Source organism: Hyla sarda, chromosome 6 (assembly GCF_029499605.1).
Source record: "Hyla sarda isolate aHylSar1 chromosome 6, aHylSar1.hap1, whole genome shotgun sequence".
NCBI lineage: Eukaryota > Metazoa > Chordata > Amphibia > Anura > Hylidae > Hyla > Hyla sarda.
Window position 1 is genome coordinate 139,196,920 of NC_079194.1, and position 22,382 is coordinate 139,219,301.

A 22,382-nucleotide genomic window follows, 5' to 3' on the forward strand; every position below is an offset into this window, starting at 1 on the left:
TATACACATTGGCCCTGATTTACTAAGAGTGGAGTGTAGTTTTCTTTGTGGGTTTTAATTCCCTACAGGAATTTTCCACGTTTATTTACGGTTTCCCTACGTTTTGCACTTTTCCCTACATTTTGCTTTTTTTTTTTTTACACATGCTCTGATCTGTGGGGTTTTCCTCAGCTCAAATCTACCACATTTTCTGTGGAGACCTTAGAAAATATGTTGTGATTTTTTGAAAATGTAGGGGACACTCCCCTTTTGGGGTTTTCTAAGTAAAATAGGGAATTGGTCGGGTTTTTACATTTTGGTCCATAACCCGACAAAACAGGTTGGGTTTACAATAGTAAATTAGGGCCATTGTCTCTGAAGATCCTGTCCCTCCTCCTGCATCTGCTTGGCTATTCTTACTTTGCAGCCCAGGCAATAGCTCACTGATTCGGCCGGCTATGTAATGAGATCGGCACCCACTGATGACGTCACTGCTCTCATTACACGGCCGGCTGGCTAAATCAGTGAGCTATTCCCTTAGCTGCAGCCGAATGTGTAAAATAAAAATAGCCGGGGAGACGCAGGAGGAGGGACAGGATCTTTACCGACAACATGTAGAAAATTGGAAGCTCCGGGAGGTGAATAAGGGGAGGGGGGGGGGAGCCGAAGTTGTAAAGTAAGAATAGAACGGGAGGAGGTGGTGTTGGGCTAGAGTGGTCACCAGGCTGCCGGCTACCCGTGGCTTACAGCTGACAGCTGGAAGCCACGGGGAGGAGACAGCCCAGTGCCTACAGGAGCAGCAGACGCTTTACATCACAGCGGCTACTTCCAGACTTTAATAACATGGCGCTGCACCCTTGTGTCGAACACTTGCTGTGTTCTGCACATGACATACATGCTCAGAACACAGCATTTTAGTCTGTAATGTTGTTCTTTTAGACGGGTTCCAACTGGACTTTCCTATGTCCAGTGAGAGCCGTAGAGCATCTGTGAAGGTGTCGTTAAGTGACATCATCACAATGCTCTAGGTAATGGCAGCCCCCAGTACAAAGATTATAAATGAATAAAATGTTAAATACATTACATACTCATTTAATACACAAACTTAACCAATGATACATCACAATTTTATTAACATATAAAAATTCACTTTAAGATTTTGAACATGGTGATAAAGTAACACACAAAGGGGAAGATTTATCAAAGTTGTCTATGTCCCGCATCAATATAGACCAAACTACAGAGCATTAGGCTGGTCTATTGTGCAACTAATTTATCAAAGGTCGCACGGCTTTTGATAAATTCTGCACAGGGACTTTGTGATCTATGCTTTAGACTGTATTTCAACCTGCTCCAGCATGGTCTGACATTTCAGCGTAATTTAAGCCGATTGTCACGATGCCGGCTGGCAGGTAGTGGACCCTCTGTGCCAGAGAGGGATTGGCGTGGACCGTGCTAGTGGACCGGTTCTAAGCCACTACTGGTTTTCACCAGAGCCCGCCGCAAAGCGGGATGGTCTTGCTGCGGCGGTAGTGACCAGGTCGTATCCACTAGCAACGGCTCACCTCTCTGGCTGCTGAAGATAGGCGCGGTACAAGGGAGTAGGCAGAAGCAAGGTCGGACGTAGCAGAAGGTCGGGGCAGGCAGCAAGGATCGTAGTCAAGGGCAACGGCAGAAGGTCTGGAAACACTGGCAAGGGACACACAAGGAACGCTTTCACTGGCACTAAGGCAACAAGATCCGGCAAGGGAGTGCAAGGGAAGTGAGGTAATATAGGGAGTGCACAGGTGATAACTCTAATTGGAACCACTGCGCCAATCAGCGGCGCAGTGGCCCTTTAAATCGCAGAGACCCGGCGCGCGCGCGCCCTAGGGAGCGGGGCCGCGCGCGCCGGGACAGAACAGACGGGGAGCGAGTCAGGTAGGAGAGCCGGGGTGCGCATCGCGAGCGGGCGCTACCCGCATCGCGAATCGCATCCCGGCTAGCAGCAGGATCGCAGCGCCCCGGGTCAGAGGACGTGACCGGAGCGCTGCAGCGGAGGAGGTGAAGCGAGCGCTCCGGGGAGGAGCGGGAACCCGGAGCGCTCGGCGTAACAGTACCCCCCCCCTTGGGTCTCCCCCTCTTCTTGGAGCCTGAGAACCTGAGGAGCAGACTTTTGTCAAGGATGTTGTCCTCAGGTTCCCAGGATCTCTCTTCAGGACCACAACCCTCCCAGTCTACTAAAAAAAAATTTTTTCCTCTGACCTTTTTGGCAGCCAAAATCTCCTTGACCGAGAAGACGTCCGAGGAGCCGGAAACAGGAGTGGGAGGAACAGATTTGGGAGAAAAACGGTTGAGGATGAGTGGTTTGAGAAGAGAGACGTGAAAGGCATTAGGGATACGAAGAGAAGGAGGAAGAAGAAGTTTATAAGAGACAGGATTAATTTGACACAGAATTTTGAAAGGACCAAGATAGCGTGGTCCCAACTTGTAGCTAGGGACACGGAAGCGGACATATTTAGCGGAGAGCCATACCTTGTCTCCAGGGGAAAAAACGGGGGGAGCTCTTCTTTTCTTATCCGCGAACCTCTTCATGCGTGAAGAAGCCTGTAAGAGAGAATTTTGGGTCTCTCTCCATATAATGGAAAGGTCACGAGAAATTTCATCCACAGCGGGCAGACCAGAGGGCAAGGGGGTAGGGAGGGGGGGAAGAGGGTGACGGCCGTACACCACGAAAAATGGGGATTTGGAGGAAGATTCAGAGACCCTGAAGTTATACGAGAATTCGGCCCATGGAAGGAGATCTGCCCAGTCATCCTGGCGGGAGGAAACAAAATGTCGCAAATAATCACCCAGGATCTGGTTAATTCTTTCTACTTGTCCATTGGACTGGGGATGATATGCAGAGGAAAAATTTAATTTAATCTTGAGTTGTTTACAGAGAGCTCTCCAGAATTTAGACACGAATTGGACCCCTCTATCCGAGACAATCTGCGTAGGCAACCCGTGAAGACGAAAAATGTGTACAAAAAATTGTTTAGCCAACTGAGGCGCAGAAGGAAGACCAGGAAGAGGAATGAAATGTGCCATTTTGGAGAATCGATCAACGACCACCCAAATAACGGTGTTGCCACGGGAAGGGGGTAAATCAGTAATAAAATCCATACCAATCAGAGACCAAGGCTGTTCGGGGACAGGCAGAGGATGAAGAAAACCAGCGGGCTTCTGGCGAGGAGTCTTATCCCGGGCACAGATAGTGCAGGCTCGCACAAAGTCCCCAACATCCGTCTCCAGAGTCGGCCACCAATAGAAGCGGGAGATGAGTTGCACAGATTTCTTGATGCCCGCATGACCTGCGAGATGGGAGGAGTGACCCCATTTGAGGATTCCGAGGCGTTGGCGTGGAGAAACAAAGGTCTTTCCTGGAGGGGTCTGTCTGATGGAGGCAGGAGAAGTGGAGATCAGGCAGTCAGGTGGAATGATGTGTTGCGGAGGGAGATCAACTTCTGAGGCATCCGAGGAACGAGAGAGAGCATCGGCTCTAATGTTCTTATCGGCAGGACGAAAGTGAATCTCAAAATTAAATCGGGCAAAGAACAGAGACCACCGGGCCTGGCGAGGATTCAGCCGTTGGGCAGACTGGAGGTAGGAGAGGTTCTTGTGGTCGGTGTAGATAATAACAGGAAATCTTGATCCCTCCAGCAGATGCCTCCATTCCTCAAGTGCTAATTTAATGGCTAGAAGCTCTCGATCCCCGATGGAGTAGTTCCTCTCCGCTGGAGAGAAGGTCCTAGAGAAAAAACCACAAGTGACAGCATGCCCGGAAGGATTTCTTTGTAGAAGAACAGCTCCAGCTCCTACTGAGGAGGCATCAACCTCCAATAGGAAGGGTTTGGAAGGGTCAGGTCTGGAGAGCACGGGAGCCGAAGAAAAGGCAGACTTGAGTTGTTTAAAGGAGTCTTCTGCTTGAGGAGGCCAGGACTTGGGATCAGCATTTTTCTTGGTTAAAGCCACGATAGGAGCCACAATGGTAGAAAAATGTGGAATAAATTGCCTGTAATAATTGGCGAACCCCAAAAAGCGTTGGATAGCACGGAGTCCGGAGGGGCGTGGCCAATTTAAGACGGCAGAGAGTTTGTCTGGATCCATCTGTAGTCCCTGGCCAGAGACCAAATATCCTAGAAAAGGAAGAGATTGGCATTCAAACAGACATTTCTCAATTTTGGCATAGAGTTGGTTGTCACGAAGTCTCTGAAGAACCATACGGACATGCCGGCGGTGTTCCTCTAGATTGGCAGAAAAAATTAGGATATCGTCCAGATATACCACAACACAGGAGTATAATAAATCACGAAAAATTTCATTGACAAAGTCTTGGAAGACGGCAGGGGCATTGCACAGTCCAAAGGGCATGACCAGATACTCAAAGTGTCCATCTCTGGTGTTAAATGCCGTTTTCCACTCGTCCCCCTCTCTGATGCGGATGAGGTTATAGGCGCCTCTTAAGTCCAATTTAGTGAAGATGTGGGCACCTTGGAGGCGATCAAAGAGTTCAGAGATGAGGGGTAAGGGGTAGCGGTTCTTAACCGTGATTTTATTAAGACCGCGGTAGTCAATGCAAGGACGTAGGGAGCCATCTTTTTTGGAGACAAAGAAAAATCCGGCTCCGGCAGGAGAGGAGGATTTACGGATAAAGCCCCTTTTTAGATTCTCCTGGACGTATTCGGACATGGCAAGAGTCTCTGGGGCAGAGAGAGGATAAATTCTGCCCCGGGGTGGAGTAGTACCCGGGAGGAGGTCGATAGGGCAATCATAAGGCCTGTGAGGAGGTAGAGTCTCAGCTTGTTTTTTGCAGAAAACATCCGCGAAGTCCATATAGGCCTTAGGGAGACCGGTTACTGGAGGAACCACAGAGTTACGGCAAGGGTTACTGGGAACCGGTTTTAGACAGTTCTTGGAACAAGAGGACCCCCAACTCTTGATCTCCCCAGTGGACCAATCCAGGGTTGGGGAATGAAGTTGAAGCCAGGGAAGTCCAAGGAGAATCTCCGAGGTGCAATTGGGGAGGACCAAAAGTTCAATCCTCTCATGATGAGATCCGATGCTCATAAGAAGGGGCTCCGTGCGGAAACGTATGGTACAGTCCAATCTTTCATTATTTACACAATTGATGTAGAGGGGTCTGGCGAGACTGGTCACTGGGATGTTGAACCTGTTGACGAGAGAGGCCAAAATAAAATTTCCTGCAGAACCAGAGTCCAAGAAGGCCACTGTAGAGAAGGAGAAGGCAGAAGCAGACATCCGCACAGGCACAGTAAGACGTGGAGAAGCAGAGTAGACATCAAGGACTGTCTCACCGTTGTGCGGAGTCAGCGTACGTCTTTCCAGGCGGGGAGGACGGATAGGACAATCCCTCAGGAAGTGTTCGGTACTAGCACAGTACAGGCAGAGGTTCTCCATACGGCGTCGTGTCCTCTCTTGAGGTGTCAGGCGAGACCGGTCGACCTGCATAGCCTCCACGGCGGGAGGCACAGGAACAGATTGCAGGGGACCAGAGGAGAGAGGAGCCGAGGAGACGAAACGCCTCGTGCGAACAGAGTCCATATCTTGGCGGAGTTCCTGACGCCTTTCAGAAAAACGCATGTCAATGCGAGTGGCTAGGTGAATAAGTTCATGTAGATTAGCAGGAATTTCTCGTGCGGCCAGAACATCTTTAATGTTGCTGGATAGGCCTTTTTTGAAGGTCGCGCAGAGGGCCTCATTATTCCAGGACAATTCTGAAGCAAGTGTACGGAATTGTACGGCATACTCGCCAACGGAAGAATTACCCTGGACCAGGTTCAACAGGGCAGTCTCAGCAGAAGAGGCTCGGGCAGGTTCCTCAAAGACACTTCGGATTTCCGAGAAGAAGGAGTGTACAGAGGCAGTGACGGGGTCATTGCGGTCCCAGAGCGGTGTGGCCCATGACAGGGCTTTTCCGGACAGAAGACTGACTACGAAAGCCACCTTAGACCTTTCAGTGGGAAACAGGTCCGACATCATCTCCAGATGCAGGGAACATTGGGAAAGGAAGCCACGGCAAAACTTAGAGTCCCCATCAAACTTATCCGGCAAGGATAAGCGTATCCCAGGAGCGGCCACTCGCTGCGGAGGAGGTGCAGGAGCTGGCGGAGGAGATGACTGCTGAAGCTGTGGTAGCAACTGTTGTAGCAAAACGGTCAGTTGAGACAGCTGTTGGCCTTGATGCGCAATCTGTTGTGACTGCTGGGCGACCACCGTGGTGAGGTCAGCGACAACTGGCAGAGGAACTTCAGCGGGATCCATGGCCGGATCTACTGTCACGATGCCGGCTGGCAGGTAGTGGACCCTCTGTGCCAGAGAGGGATTGGCGTGGACCGTGCTAGTGGACCGGTTCTAAGCCACTACTGGTTTTCACCAGAGCCCGCCGCAAAGCGGGATGGTCTTGCTGCGGCGGTAGTGACCAGGTCGTATCCACTAGCAACGGCTCACCTCTCTGGCTGCTGAAGATAGGCGCGGTACAAGGGAGTAGGCAGAAGCAAGGTCGGACGTAGCAGAAGGTCGGGGCAGGCAGCAAGGATCGTAGTCAAGGGCAACGGCAGAAGGTCTGGAAACACTGGCAAGGGACACACAAGGAACGCTTTCACTGGCACTAAGGCAACAAGATCCGGCAAGGGAGTGCAAGGGAAGTGAGGTAATATAGGGAGTGCACAGGTGATAACTCTAATTGGAACCACTGCGCCAATCAGCGGCGCAGTGGCCCTTTAAATCGCAGAGACCCGGCGCGCGCGCGCCCTAGGGAGCGGGGCCGCGCGCGCCGGGACAGAACAGACGGGGAGCGAGTCAGGTAGGAGAGCCGGGGTGCGCATCGCGAGCGGGCGCTACCCGCATCGCGAATCGCATCCCGGCTAGCAGCAGGATCGCAGCGCCCCGGGTCAGAGGACGTGACCGGAGCGCTGCAGCGGAGGAGGTGAAGCGAGCGCTCCGGGGAGGAGCGGGAACCCGGAGCGCTCGGCGTAACACCGATGTGACTTGTCGCTGAAAAGTCGATTTTCATAAATTCAGCACGAATGCATTTTTCCGTCTAAAATAGACTAGAATGCATCATGTTCTGAAAATCTTCTAAAGAAAAAGTCGCAAAAAAGTCGCACATATTTAGACTGTGACTTTCTGTGCAACAAATTTAGATAGGAAAAACCAGTCTAAATCCTTTGATAAATGTCCCCCAAAGTATATTATTTGTGCTCTAGACATTTCCGGGCTTTAGCCTCAGGGATATGAAGTAGGTGTCTGATGGTTCTTATTGTCAGCTTTATAAGCTCTTGTGCAACAATTTGTTTCTTTCATCCAGAGGTCTGCCCCTCTCTTAGCTCTGCCTGGAAGGCAATCGCTTTAAGACAATCTTGTGTCCTTCTTACAGTGCAGAGTATGTGACATGATTTGGTGTCATAGGGCTGTAGTTTACTAGTGACATAAGTAAAGGAAGAAGTAGCAAGCTTCTACCTCTACTGGGGTTTCACAAAAAAAAAAAAAAAAAGTGACAAAATTCACTCAAAAAAATCACTATAAAAAGGCTACACTTACTGGTTAATGGTTACTGATGCAAGGATTAGGTTAGACACCTGTTATCGTTATGATGCAGATCAGCCACAATACTATTTAAGGGGAGGTCACACAGGGACAAAATACCGATGAACAACCACTCACACGCCTTCTATACATGAGAGGGGGTGGCTGCTAAGTATTATAGTTGCACACAGATAAGGCATACACTGGGTGCCAGTTACATGATAGCGTGTAGTGCACCCTGCTGGCTTACAACCTATTAGTGATGCCCATTCTCCTAGGCAAATTTGTGCATCTTGTGTCTTTTAGGATTATAACGACAACCCCCCAGTCTGCACTCCGCCTTTTTATTTCACAGAAATCTACTCCACCCTGCTAACTACAGTCCCTTTCAAAACATTAACCTGCAGTGACCCAGATGCAACAGCGCAGCTGTCCTACAAGATCGTGGGAGGTAAGAGGCAGATGTGTAGAGTGTAGCATATATTCTACTAGTATACTTAAATGTGTACTCCGCCACTTGAATGAATCCAAAGGATAGGGGATAAGATATCTGATTGCGGGGTTCCCGCCGCTGGGAACCCCCGCGATCTCTCCTGCAGCACCCCCTTTCATCTTGTGCACGGTGCGAGCTTTGCTCCGTGCCTGATGACTGGCGATGCAGGGGCTGGTGGATCGTAACATCACGGTCCCCCCCCCCCGTGATGTCACGCTCTGCCCCCTTACTGCAAGTCTATGGGAGGGGGCTTGGCGGCCATCACGACTTGAATTAAGGGGGTGGGGCGTGACACCATGAGGGGGCCGGCCCGTGAAGTCACGATTCTCCGACCCCTGCATCACCAGTCATCAGGCTCTGAGCGAAGCTCTCTCCGTGCACAAGATGACAGGGGTGCTGCAGGAGAGATCGCGGGGGTTCCCAGCAGCGGGACCTCTGTGATCAGACATCTTTTCCCCTATCCCTTGGATTAATTCAATACTTTGTATGATCATTACAAAATTACAATAATTGTAACAGCGGCAGTATATATATGTTTGGCAGATATTTCTCATAATGTTATGCTCTGTGCTGTGGATAGAGTTATTACTGTGTATTTTTGGGGTCATCTCTGTATCATAGGCAACACTAACAGCCGTTTTCGTCTGAATGGCGCCTCTGTGCTGCATAATCCGTTCTCCTTTAACCCGGACGGCGTAATGGATCCACTGAACTATGAGCTACTCATTGAAGTGACAGACAGTTCGGTTTCCCCATTGTTCAGCATCACAGCGACCGTATATATAACAGTAATTCCATGGACCACTACACAGCCAACAACAACTACAACTACTCCGGTGAGAAAAAGAGCATTATATGTATCCATGTTATATCCACTGCCACAGAGGTGCAGGAGATTAGTGGAGTCCTCCCAGACACCACAAGGTTTGGCAACAATGAATAATATTTCTAATGCATCATGTTGTCACTGGCACCAGCCATGGTCACTGAGGTAATGACAGCAGTGACGAGAAGATATTGGGCCACATTTATCAAACTATATGAGACAAAAACTGTTTGATTTTGCCTATAGCAACCAGTCACAGCTCAGCTTTCATTTTACCAGAGCTCTTTAAGGTATAAAAGCTCAGCTATGGGAAAAAAACACAGATTGATAGCTTTAGGCCACTGACCTATAGTGTTCTTTCTTTTATTCTTTTTCTTTCAGACACCAGAGAAACAAACACTGATAGTCAATAAGACCCTGGAATACTGGCAGCCAGATGTCTGGTTCATGGTTATCCTGACAATAACTGGGGTTCTCTTACTGTCTGCTATTGGATTACTGACGTGGGCATTATGCAAAGGGTGCGTGCTTCTGTTTCCATGTGTGTCAAATATTATTACAAAGGTGACATAAAACCGATATCATAGTAACATCAATGACATCATGTATCTCTACATATGTCGTATATTACAACACTAAAGACATGTACAGTGGCACCTCTTTGAGAAGACCATACTAAATTGCTTGTATTATTGTTGTAACATCACTTGTCACCAATTATATCATATATTACAGTGGTGTCATATCACAGAAGTGACATCACTCTCCACATATATATATACTGTGGTAACAACACTTACCCCTTGTCTTATCACAGCACACAACTTACATCCAGATATGTCATACACTGAAACCTCTGTAGGAATTGCATTAAAATGTTCTTTTATGGTGGTGGTCTTCTCAAAGTAAATGGCCACAATGCATAACGTATGGTGGACTGGAAAACTGGATAATAGTGGTGGTCTTCTCAAAGAGGTAGCCTGTGGAGACGTTATTATGTATGATACAGCAACAGGGAGATGAAGAGATAGCCCTAATGGCTGAGTAGCCACAAAAGCTCCTCTGTCACTTAAAGGGGTTATCCAGGAAAAAAATGTTTTTTATATATCAACTGGCTCCAGAAAATTACTTCTATAAAAAAATCTGAATCCTTTCAGTACTTATGAGCTTCTGAAGTTAAGGCTGTTCTTTTCTGTCTAAGTGCTCTCTGATGACACGTGTCTCGGGAATCGCCCAGTTTAGAAGAGGTTTGCTATTGGGATTTGCTTCTAAACTGGGCGGTTCCCGAGACACGTGTCATCAGAGAGCACTTAGACAGAAAAGAACATCCTTAACTTCAGAAGCTCATACGTACTGAAAGGATTAAGATTTTTTAATAGAAGTAATTTACAAATCTGTTTAACTTTCTGGAGCCAGTTGATATATATATATATATAAATAAATAAAACGTTTTTTCCTGGATAACCCCTTTAAGGACACAACAATCCTATACATGCCCATGGTCTGTGGGAGGCCTTGTTACAGATGTTGCACTGGGGTCCAGAAGAATCATGTTATGCTTCTGTAAAGTGGGAACATCTTTTTACAGTAGTGATGTCACTTGTCTCCTTATATATCATACATCTGTGGTGACCTTATTATTTTTCCAGAAGCCCATTATGTGCACAAGGCACAAAGGAGTTAACACAGCCCCTTCTGCCTGACAGGTGAGTGACCACTTACCCTCCCTGGTACTATGTTCTGATTATTCGCTCATTGTGCATCTGTTAAAAAAAAGTAAGATAAATTTCTGATTGGATTTCTCCTTTTATTATCCATGATGGGGGGGGGGGGGTTGTAGAAGAGGATGGGCTCTGGCCTCCCCCATACTGATTTTTTTCCCCTGTTAACAGCTCAGTAACAAATAGAGACGCAGTTACTGAATCCCAGCCACCGCCAGCCAAAGAGAAGAAGGATGTCGCCCCATTGAGTCCCCTCAGCCTGGTATGGAAGCTTCTGTTTCTGAGCAATAAATCAATCATGGGGACAATTAAGGCCATGACAGACTTCAGGACTAGAAGTTCCTGGGAGCACTGAGGGCCACTATGTGCTCCATTGGGTCTCTGCCTTCCTATGAGAACATGAACACCATGAAGACAGCCCTGGAGCATTATAAAGGGGCTTGGGTGTCCATGATCTATGATGATATAGGAGATGGGGGGGGGGGGGTTACTTTACAGTTGGAGATTTCTGTACTGCCCCTTAATAGTCTTGGTTGTTCTACCTTACACTAGAATATTATACATCAGAACTGAGTGCGATTCATTTTCAGTTCTTTTTTTCGGAAGTATTTTGGAGTATACATTTGTTCCATTCGTGCCGAAGCCGCATCGCCCACAACCCCATTTACAGCAGCAGGTGTTATGGTGGCAGTCTATCACCTGGCATACACAGTCTGGTTCCCATTGCTCTGCAGTGCCTGAGACCTATCTTTTCTTTTTGCCTATGTGTCTAGAATATTATACCCCTTCTGTGACTTCTCTCTCTGTTCTCTTTCTTCAGCAGTTTGATGGCCGAGCACAAGATCCAGGTAAGTGTCTCCCAGGCTCTCACTCTCTCAATGTTTACTTATATAATCAGTCTTTTACCTTATGGCTGTGTTGTAACCACCTCTACATAATGTATTTTTGATCTGTCACAGTTTCCGGTCGTGAATATCTCTTCAACAGTCACACGGGGGAAAGACGCTGGATATGAAGAAAAAGGACATTAACATTGTGACTATGCGCACCTTATATGGCAGAAGATGAAGAAGATACCTAAAATGAAGAAGATCTGGATGAATCTAAATATCTTCTGATCATTTTTGACAACAGATAAGACTAATCATATGTGTCAGTCATCGACCCAAAATCATTGTCTACTTTCTTAAGTTTCTTTTTCAGTTGTCCAGCTCCTGATTTATCCTAGAGTTAATTGTATACAAGTATGGAAAAAGCAACATCTACAGGACACAAAATAAACTTAAATCTGTTAAATAAATTGTTCAGCACTTATCAAAATGGTTAAGTAATCTGAATAATGTGTAAATTAATGATGTGTCATATTACTGGGAGATGTCTCGTCTGCAACAGTCAATGATCAATCCTGTCATAATATAGGGGCTATCAATGACTTTTCTATATTGTTTATCAGTTATTATTCATTTGTCCTTAAATGGGCACTGTCAGATACAAAAACTTTTTATATGTTGTACATCTTGGCAAAACATTAACCTTTCTAATATACTTCATAAGAAATTTTTTATAGAAATCATGGCCTATAAAATCATGGCTTTGTCCAATCTAAAGCACAGGCATGGACAAAGTCCAGTAAGTGAGGGGGCTAGCACTCCTCTGTGCTCTCTCCTGTCTGATAGCACTCCTCTGTGCTCTCTCCTGTCTGATAGGACTCCTCTGTGCTCTCTCCTGTCTGATAGCACTCCTCCGTACTCTCTCCTGTCTGATAGCACTCCTCTGTGCTCTCTCCTGTCTGATAGCACTCCTCTGTGCTCTCTCCTCTCTGATAGCACTCCTCTGTGCTCTCTCCTGTCTGATAGCACTCCTCTGTGCTCTCTCCTGTCTGATAGCACTCCTCTGTGCTCTCTCCTGTCTGATAGTACTCCTCTGTGCTCTCTCCTGTCTGATAGCACTCCTCCGTACTCTCTCCTGTCTGATAGCACTCCTCTGTGCTCTCTCCTGTCTGATAGCACTCCTCTGTTCTCTCTCCTGTCTGATGGCACTCCTCTGTGCTCTCTCCTGTCTGATAGGACTCCTCTGTGCTCTCTCCTGTCTGATAGCACTGCTCTGTGCTCTCTCCTGTCTGATAGGACTCCTCTGTGCTCTCTCCTGTCTGATAGGACTCCTCTGTGCTCTCTCCAGTCTGATAGCACTGCTCTGTGCTCTCTCCTGTCTGATCGGACTCCTCTGTGCTCTCTTCTGTCTGATAGCACTGCTCTGTGCTCTCTCCTGTCTGATAGCACTGCTCTGTGCTCTCTCCTGTCTGATAGCACTGCTCTGTGCTCTCTCCTGTCTGATAGGACTCCTCTGTGCTCTCTCCTGTCTGATAGCACTCCTCTGTGCTCTCTCCTGTCTGATAGGACTCCTCTGTGCTCTCTCCTGTCTGATAGGACTCCTCTGTGCCCTGTTCTGTCTGATAGCACTCCTCTGTGCTCTCTCCTGTCTGATAGCACTGCTCTGTGCTCTCTCCTGTCTGATAGGACTCCTCTGTGCTCTCTCCTGTCTGATAGGACTCCTCTGTGCTCTCTCCTGTCTGATAGCACTGCTCTGTGCTCTCTCCTGTCTGATCGGACTCCTCTGTGCTCTCTTCTGTCTGATAGCACTGCTCTGTGCTCTCTCCTGTCTGATAGCACTGCTCTGTGCTCTCTCCTGTCTGATAGCACTGCTCTGTGCTCTCTCCTGTCTGATAGGACTCCTCTGTGCTCTCTCCTGTCTGATAGCACTCCTCTGTGCTCTCTCCTGTCTGATAGCACTCCTCTGTGCTCTCTCCTGTCTGATAGGACTCCTCTGTGCCCTCTCCTGTCTGATAGGACTCTTCTGTGCTCTGTTCTGTCTGATAGCACTCCTCTGTGCTCTCTCCTGTCTGATAGCACTCCTCTGTGCTCTCTCCTATCTGATAGACAGGAGAGAGCACAGAGGAGAACTTTGTAAGGGAGTGGCTGATGACAACCAAAGCACAACCTGTATCTTAACTTTCTATCTAGGCAACACAGAGATAAACCGTGCATTCAAAAGTTTTAGACCCTTTCACAAAAATAAGTTTCCCCCCATGATTCTGCACTTATTACACCATAATGACAACGTGAAAACATAATGTTACAAATATTTTCTAATTTACTGAAAAGGAGAAACTTAAATAATGCATTGACTTCAATGGATACTCCACTGCTAGGCATCTTTTCCCCTACCCAAAGGATAGGGGATAAGATGTTTGATCGTGGGAGTCCCGCTGCTGGGACCCCGCGGTAGGCCCCCGCGATCAGACATCTTATCCCCTATCCTTTGGATAGGGGAAAAGATGCCTAGCAGCAGAATACCCCTTTAAGTATTTACACCCATTACTCAGTACTTAGTTGAAACACCTTAGGCAGTGATTACACCCTCCAGTCTTCTTGGGTATAATGCCATAAGGTTTACACAGATGGATTTGGGGATTTTCTGCCAGCCTTATGTTCAGATTATTTTAAGCACTGTCAGATTCAATGAGGACTGTTGATGGAAACCATTTTCAGGTCTCTCAGAGAGTTAATTGGTTTAATATCTAGATCTGGATCTGGTTGAGCCAATTAAGGACATTCACAGAGTTATCCCTAAGCAGCTCCTGTGTTGTCTTGGCTGTGTACTAAAGGTCATTGGAGAAGATTTATCTGTGCAGGGGGAAGAGTGGTGCAGTAGACCATAGTAACCAATCAGATTGCTTCTTTCATTTTTTTAAAAGGCCTCTGAAAAATGAAAGACACAATCTGACTGGTTGCTATGGGCGACTGCAATTTTCTTCCTCTAGACCGGTTTTGATAAATCTCCCTCATTCTGTTGTTGATAGGTGAACCTCTGGCCCAGTAAGAGGTCCAAAGCACTCTAGATCAGGTTTTTGTTAAAAATATCTCTGTAAAACACCATCATGTTCAAAAAGATGCTATTTTGGATGGGAGGGGAAGAAAGCAGGTAGATGTTAAAGCTACTCACGATGCTCAGTACAAAAAGAGGCCAAGGATTTTCAGACAGATTTCCAATAGGGGGTCCACTGCACTCGTAAAAATCATCTTTTCAATCTTATTGCTCCAATGAAATGCACCACAACAGGAGGACAAATTAACCCCTTCCCAATCCATGACATATGTACATGTACTTCATGGGTCAGGTGAGCGGAAATGACGGGGGGGCCCGCGGGTCGGGTCCGCGTCATAACCGGGAGATGGTCACTGCTATCAGATCGCTCTGATGCCCCTCATTTAACTAGCTAAATAACGTGATCTATACAGATCACAGCATTTAAACATTAACTGCCACTATTCCCTGGTGGTCCCATAGCCCCTGGGCGATGTAGAGGCAGAGGGGCTATGGGTTGCTAGGGAAGCTCGAGGCCTTACCTTGTCCTTGGTGTCTTCCCTAGCTCTGTGATTGCTTAAGGCTGCCTTTTGCAGCCCTTAGCAATCGAGCACAGATTTCATAGATCAATGCAATGCAATAGCATTACAATGATCTATGTAAGCCATCTAATGAAGGCTTATGATAGACTTCTAGGGGGGGCCAAAAAAAAAAAAAATGTAAAAAATTTTTTTTTTTTACAAATAAAAATCCCTCCCCTAATAAAAATTACTCATATGACAATATAAATACACATATTTGGTATTGCAGCTTGTATAATTGTCAGAAATATTAAGTTATTATGTTTCTGATCCTGCACTGTGAATGGCATAAATGTAAAAAAATTACAAATGCCAAAATTGCAGATTTTAGTTTACATTACACCCCACCCTCACCAAAAAAAGGGTAAAAAAAAAAACATCAAAAAGTGATAAAAAAAAAAATCAGAACTACACAAAAGTGGTACTGTTTAAACTAAAGCTCATGGCGCAAAAAATAAATCCTACAACAGCTCCGTAGCTGGAAAAATAAAAAAGTTATAGGGGTCAGAACATGCTAATGACCAAAGTGTTTTTTTTTTTTTTCAAGATTTCAAATTTTTTTTTTTTTAACCATAAAACAAAAATTATTCAAGTTTGATATCATTGGAATCGTACTAACCCATAAAATAAAGATAGCATGTCAGATTTACCATATTTTTTACTCCTAAAAAATTATTACCCTGCAAAATTGTGCAAGTCCATATTTTTTTTAATTTTGCCCTGCATATAATTTTTTTCAGGCTTCGTAATACATTGTTTGATTTAAAAAAAAAAATAAAAAAAAAATAAATGTGTGTAAGTAAAAAGTACAACTTGCCACACAGAAAATAAGCCCTAACACAACTTTGTCAGTCGAAAAATAAAAAAAGTTGTGGGTCTTAGAAGGTAGGGAGGAAAAAAACATGAGCCAGAAAAAAAATAAACTGGGTCATGAAGGGGTTATCCAGGAATAGAAAAACACAGGTAATTTCTTTCCAAAACCGCTCCATCTGTCTCCACTTTGGGTGTGGTATTACAACTTAGCTTTATTCACTTCAATGGAACTGAGCTGCAGAACCACACCAACCTGGAGACAGACAGGGAGCAATTTTGGAAAGTACCTGTGTTTTTCTATTCCTGGCTAACCCACTTAATGCAAATTTCACATCGTGTGATGCTTTTCTGGATCCTTGCCGTGCTTGAATTATTAGGACTCAATGATCGTAATGACTAATCCATATATATATATCTATAAATGTATACACGTACACAGTCATGGAGGTTAATGTTGGCACCCCTGAAATTTTTCAAGAAAATGAAGTATTTCTCACAGAAAAGGATTGCAGTAACACATGTTTTGCTCTACACATGTTTACTCCCTTTGTGTGTATTGGAACTAAACCAAAAAAGGAGGAGAAAAAGAAAATTGGACATAATGTCCCACCAAACTCCAAAAATGGGCTGGACAAAATTATTGGCACCCTTAAGTAAATATTTGGTTGCACAGCCTTTGGAGAAAATAACTTAAAGGAGTACTCTGGCACTTAGACATCTTATCCCCTATCCAAAGGATAGGTGATAAGATGCCTGATCGCGGGGGTCCCGCCGCTGACCCTCGTGATCTTGCACACCGCACCCCGTTAAAATCAGTCCCCGGAGCGTGTTTGCTCCGGGTCTGATTACTGTCGATCACAGGGCTGGAGCATTGTGATGTCAGGCTCCACCCCTGTATGACATCACAGCCGTCACGCCCCCTCCCATAAGCTTGCATTGAGGGGGCGGAGTGTGACGTCACATGGGGCGGAGCCGTGATGTCACAATTCTCCCGCCCCGTGATCGACAGTAATCAGACCCAGAGCGAACACGCTCCGGGGACTGATTTTAATGGGGTGCGGCGTGCAAGATCACGGGGATCCCCAGCGGCGGGACCCCCGTGATCAGGCATCTTATCCCCTATCCTTTGGATAGGGGATAAGATGTCTAAGCACCGGAGTACCCCTTTAAATAAGTCGCTTCCTATAACCATCAATAAGCTTCCTATACCTCTCAGCCGGAATGTTGGACCACTCTTCCTTTGCAAACCGCTCCAGGTCTCTTATCTGAAGGGCGCCTTTTCCCAACAGCAATTTTAAAATCTCTTCACAGGTGTTCAATGGGATTTAGATTTGGACTCATTGCTGGCCACTTCAGAACTCTCCAGCGCTTTGTTGCCATCCATTTCTGGGTGCTTTTTGACGAATGTTTGAGGTCATTGTCCTGCTTCAAGACCCAAGATCTTGGACGCAAACCCAGCTTTCTGACACTGGGCTGTACAGTGTGACCCAAAATCCGTTGGTAATCCTCAGATTTCATGATGCCTTGCACACATTCAAGGCACCCAGTGCCAGAGACAGCAAAATAACCCCAAAACATAATTGAACCTCCACCATATTTCACTGTAGGTACTGTGTTCTTTTCTTTGTAGCCCTCATTCCGTTTTTGGTAAACCGTAGAATGATGTGCTTTACCAAAAAGCTCTATCTTGGTCTCATCTGTCCACACAACGTTTTCCCAGAAGGATTTTGGCTTACTCAATTTCATTTTGGCAAAATATAGTCTTTCTCTTTCATGTCCAATAGCGGAAAAGAAAATAACGCTGGCACTACCTTGCTTAGAAAACCGTCTTGTGTGGGATGCGGCAGGTACACGGGAGAATGCCAGACAGGATCCGGATGGTGCTCTAGCGGACCAACAGCAGTAGAGATAATTGTCTCAGGTGTAAGAACACACGTCCGCGGCACTCGTCTAGGATCCAAACTTTATAAGCAGCTTAGGCAGAACACAGGCAACAAATGTTTCACTCACAGAGCTTCTTCACAGCCTCAGTGGAGAAGAAGAAGCTCTGTGAGCGAAACATTTGTTGCCTGTGATCTGCCTAAGCTGCTAATAAAGTTTGGATCCTAGACGAGTGCCGCGGACGTGTGTTCTTACACCTGAGAGAGTTGCTCTTTTATGTCTGTGTCAGCAGTGGGGTCCTCCTGGGTCTCCTGCCATAGTGTTTTATTTCATTTAGATGCTAATGATAGTTCGCACTGACATTGATGCTCCCAAGCCTGCAGGACAGCTTGAATATCTTTGGAACTTGTTTGGGGCTGCTTATCCACCATCCGGACTATCCTGCGTTGACACCTTTCGTCAATTTTTCTCTTCCGTCCAAGCCCAGGGAGATTAGCTACAGTGCCATGGGTTGCAAACTTCTTGATAATAATGCGCACTGTGGACAAAGGCAAATCTAGATCTCTGGAGATGGACTTGTAACTTTGAGATTGTTGATATTTTCCCACAATTTTGGTTCTCAAGTCCTCAGACAGTTCTCTTCTCCTCTTTCTGTTGTCCATGCTTAGTGTGGCACACATAGACACACAATGCAAAGACTAAGTGAATTTCTCTCCTTTTTATCTGCTTACATGTGCAATTTTTATATTGCCCACACCTGTTACTTGCCCCAGGTGAGTTTAAAGGAGACTCCCATGCTTGAAACAATCTTATTTATCCACAATTTTGATAGGGTGGCAATAATTTTGTCCAGCCCATTTTTGGAGTTTGGTGTGACATTATGTTCAATTAGCTTTTTTTCCTCCTTTTTTTTTTGTTTAATTCCAATACACACAGAGAATAAACATGTGTATAGCAAAGCATGTGTAACTGCAATCCTTTTCTGTGAGAAATACTTAATTTTCTTGAAAAATTTCAGGGCCATGACTGTATATAGTGTGATACTGTGGCAAGGAAAGGGCGTATTTCCTTGGCTCACCCTGGAGAAACCTCCACCTGTGGCCTAATGAATGAGGCAGCAGAGAGGGGAGGTGTTTATAAGGAAGAGATTCAGAGTAATCTTGGCTCTCCCTAGGAAATAGCAGTCTGGTTGTAAGGGGGAGACACGGGCCCTGTTGAGAAAAAACACAATCGGAGCTGTGAATGGTCCAAGAAGTGGTGTGAACTGTGAGTAGCAGGTTGCAGGAGGCACATGTTTAACTGGCTGAGGGTAGCTCACCAGTTAGTAGTCAGGGCATGCTGATATGTGTAGTCAGTGACCAGTAGGTCTAGGATTTTATTTTGTTTGTGCGTTATCTTAGTTTTTTCCTGTAACCTGTCTAAATATAGCTGGCAAGGTGCCAGACTTGCATGAATAACCGTTGCCTGCCGATTTATTGAGAGGAAACGTGTCCCGTGGCAGTGTCCAGGACGATCCCAGAGCTATTCCCAAGGAGGAATCCTTACAATATATATATGTATACAGTGGGGCAAAAAATAATTTAGTCAGCCACCAATTGTGCAAGTTCTCACACTTAAAAAGATGAGAGAGGCCTGTAGTTTTCATCATAAGTATACCTAAACTATGAGAGACATAATGAGAAAAAAAATCCATAAAATCACATTGTCTGATTTTTTTAAGAATTTATTTGCAAATTATGGTGGAAAATAAGTATTTGGTCACCTACAAACAAGCAAGATTTCTGGCTCTCAGAGATCTGTAACTTCTTCTTTAACCACTTAGGGACCACGGGCGTACAGGTATGCCCTGACACCCTGGTACTTAAGGACCAAGGACGTACCTGTACGCCCGTGGGAATATCTGTCCCCACCGCGCGGGGACCGGAGGGGGATCCCTGCTGAAATCATTCAGCAGGCATCCCTTGACAATGCCTAGGGGGGTCCCGAGACTCCCCCATGAATTCACACCTGCGGTTCCGATCATACGGTAGTACACACTGCTAATCACTTCCAGTAGCTAGGGGGAGGTGGCAATCCCGTCACTCCCCCAGGAGCGCTGCTGCTTAATGTCCCCTTCTCTCAGCTCTGCTCCCCCACCGCGTTCAGTCAGTGGGCAGAGCTGTGAGAAAGAGCCAGGGGGACCCCCCCCTCTTCTGAGATCTGTGCCTCTCAGGGCTGAAGAACTGTCCTCCTGTGTCCAGTAGTTCAGGGTAAGTTTTTTCTGCAGGGACAGGTAGGAGTTGAGTAAAAAAAAGTTAAAAAAAAAGAAAACAGGCCCTGGGCCACCATTTTTTTTTTTTTTTTTTTTGGGCCGCAGCATTTTTTTTTAGTATAATGGTGTGTGACTTATAATCACACACCTTTATATAAAGTATACACCAAGCACATACACTACATACTTCCCCGCTTCCCCTCAACCACCTGTGGGGTGTAAATGCTCACTGTACCCCTTGTTACGTTCCTTGAAGGGTGTAGTTTCCAAAATAGTATGCCATGTGTTTTTTTTTTGTTTTTTTTGCTGTTCTGGCACCATAGAGGCTTCCTAAATGTGACGCCCCCCCAAAAAAAACATTTCAGCAAAATTCACTCTCCAAAATCCCATTGTCGCTCCTTCCCTTCTGAGATCTCTACTGCGCCCGCCGAACACTTTACATCCACATATGAGGTATTTCCTTACTCGAGAAAAATTGGGTTACAAATTTTGGGGGAATTTCCCTCCTTTACCCCTTGTAAAAATTCAAAAACTGCGAATATAAAAAATGAAGATTTTGAATTCTCTCCTTCACTTTGCTGCTATTCCTGTGAAACACCTAAAGGGTTAACGCACTTACTGAATGTCATTTTGAATACTTTGAGGGGTGCAGTTTTTATAATGGGGTCATTTATGGGGTATTTATAATATGAAGGCCCTTCAAATCCACTTCAAAACTGAACTGGTCCCTGAAAAATTCTGATTTAGAAAATTTTGTGAAAAATTGGAAAATTGCTGCTGAACTTTGAAGCCCTCTGATGTCTTCCAAAACTAAAAACATGTCAACTTTATGATGCCAACATAAAGTAGACATATTGTATATGTGAATCAATATATAGTTTATTTGGTATGTCTATTTCCCTTTCAAGCAGAGAGCTTCAAAGTTAGAAAAATGCTAAATTTTCACCAACAAATGATGCAAGTATCGGCGAAAATTTACCACTATGTTAAAGTAGAATATGTCACGAAAAAACAATCTTGGAATTAGAATGAAAAGTAAAAGCATCCCAGAGTTATTAATGCTTAAAAATTGACAGTTGTCAGATGTGCAAAAAACACTCTGGTCCTTAAAGGGGTACTCCGGGATAAGACATCTTATCCCCTTTTCGCCGCTGGGGACCCCCGTGATCTTGCACGCAGCACCCCGTTAGAATCAGTCCCCGGAGCGTGTCCCGAGCGGCAGGACCCCCTCGATCAGGCATCTTATCCCCTATCCTTTGGAGTACCCCTTTAAGGTGAAAATGGGCTTGGTCCTTAAGGGGTTAAGAGTCTCCTCTTTCCTCCACTCGTTACCTGTATTAATGGCACCTGTTTGAACTTGTTATCAGTATAAAAGACACCTGTCCACAACCTCAAACAGTCACACTCCGAACTCCACTATGGCCAAGACCAAAAATAAATGTGTAAAAATATTTTTTAAATCACCCCCATGTTCAAAATAAAAAACACTGTAATAAAAAAAAAAGCAGAAATAAACATATTTGGTATTGCTGCCTGCATTATTGTTCAAACAGTTATGACATTACTTTTCCTGCACGGTGAAATGCAAAAATATTCCAAACGCCAAAATTACTGATTTTTGGTCACATGGCATTGAACAACCTTTTTTTTTTTCTTTTTCAAGTTACCATGAATCGAAAGAAAAAAAAATCCAAGTTTGGCATCACTGGAATCATACTGACCGATACAACAAAAAAGGGAGGGGATAGAAAACCTCAAAATGTAGATGTGCGACCATGTCTGTTTTCTCTACTTGAATTCACATTGTGTTTTCTATCCCCTCCTTTTTTTGTTTTCACTTGGTCTGCACTCTGCCCCACCCCCTCAGCCCAACTCTATATAAAGTAGCAGGTAGCTACACAGGGCCCTTTAATTTCTGGCAGCCTCCCAGTCTGACTGGGAGAGCATGGTAAGTGAGCCATTACACCTTGTTCACACTGGTGTGGTGCTGTGCGGTGTCCGTTGCTGCCGTGGCGCCGTGTCTGCGGGTGGGTGCGGTCCATAGACTGGTTTGATTGGCATTGGGGCCGCTCTGCAGTGGGTCGTTCCCCCTGTGGGCACTGGTGTTGCAGCTGTGGTGGTCGCTGCCCAGTGCTACGCCATTTTATGCTAGGGACCGACTCTAAATAGGTGGCCTTGACGTGGCGAGTGGGCTTGTACCTTTTGATCAAAATGTATACTAACAACCTGTTAGTTTTTTAATTTATGGTGAGAAGCAATTAGATCAAAATGTAGATGTGCAACCATAATACACCTGGGGCGTAAAAACCCTCGGGCAGAATATAGAATATTTGACACAACCCTGACCTCAGTATCTGAGGAAAGGGATTTAGGAGTAATTATTTAAGAAGACTTAAAGGGGTATTCC

General features: G+C 45.7%; 1 protein-coding gene across 2 annotated transcripts in view; it reads left to right on the top strand.

The window, feature by feature from the left end:
- The window catches only part of CDHR4 (cadherin related family member 4), a 36,983-nt gene extending 25,024 nt beyond the window's left edge, over positions 1-11,959 (top strand). Inside the window, exons 13-19 of one of the 2 annotated variants that reach the window (XM_056525223.1) lie at positions 7,852-7,996; positions 8,660-8,874; positions 9,246-9,385; positions 10,514-10,570; positions 10,757-10,847; positions 11,406-11,433; positions 11,545-11,958. In XM_056525223.1, the coding sequence (XP_056381198.1) occupies positions 7,852-7,996; positions 8,660-8,874; positions 9,246-9,385; positions 10,514-10,570; positions 10,757-10,847; positions 11,406-11,433; positions 11,545-11,600 (732 nt within the window). In that variant the 3' untranslated portion in view covers positions 11,601-11,958. Of the gene's footprint in view, positions 1-7,851; positions 7,997-8,659; positions 8,875-9,245; positions 9,386-10,513; positions 10,571-10,756; positions 10,848-11,405; positions 11,434-11,544 lie in introns of both variants that reach the window. The other variant, XM_056525224.1, reaches the window with a different exon arrangement.
- The last annotated feature ends 10,423 nt before the right edge of the window (positions 11,960-22,382 follow it).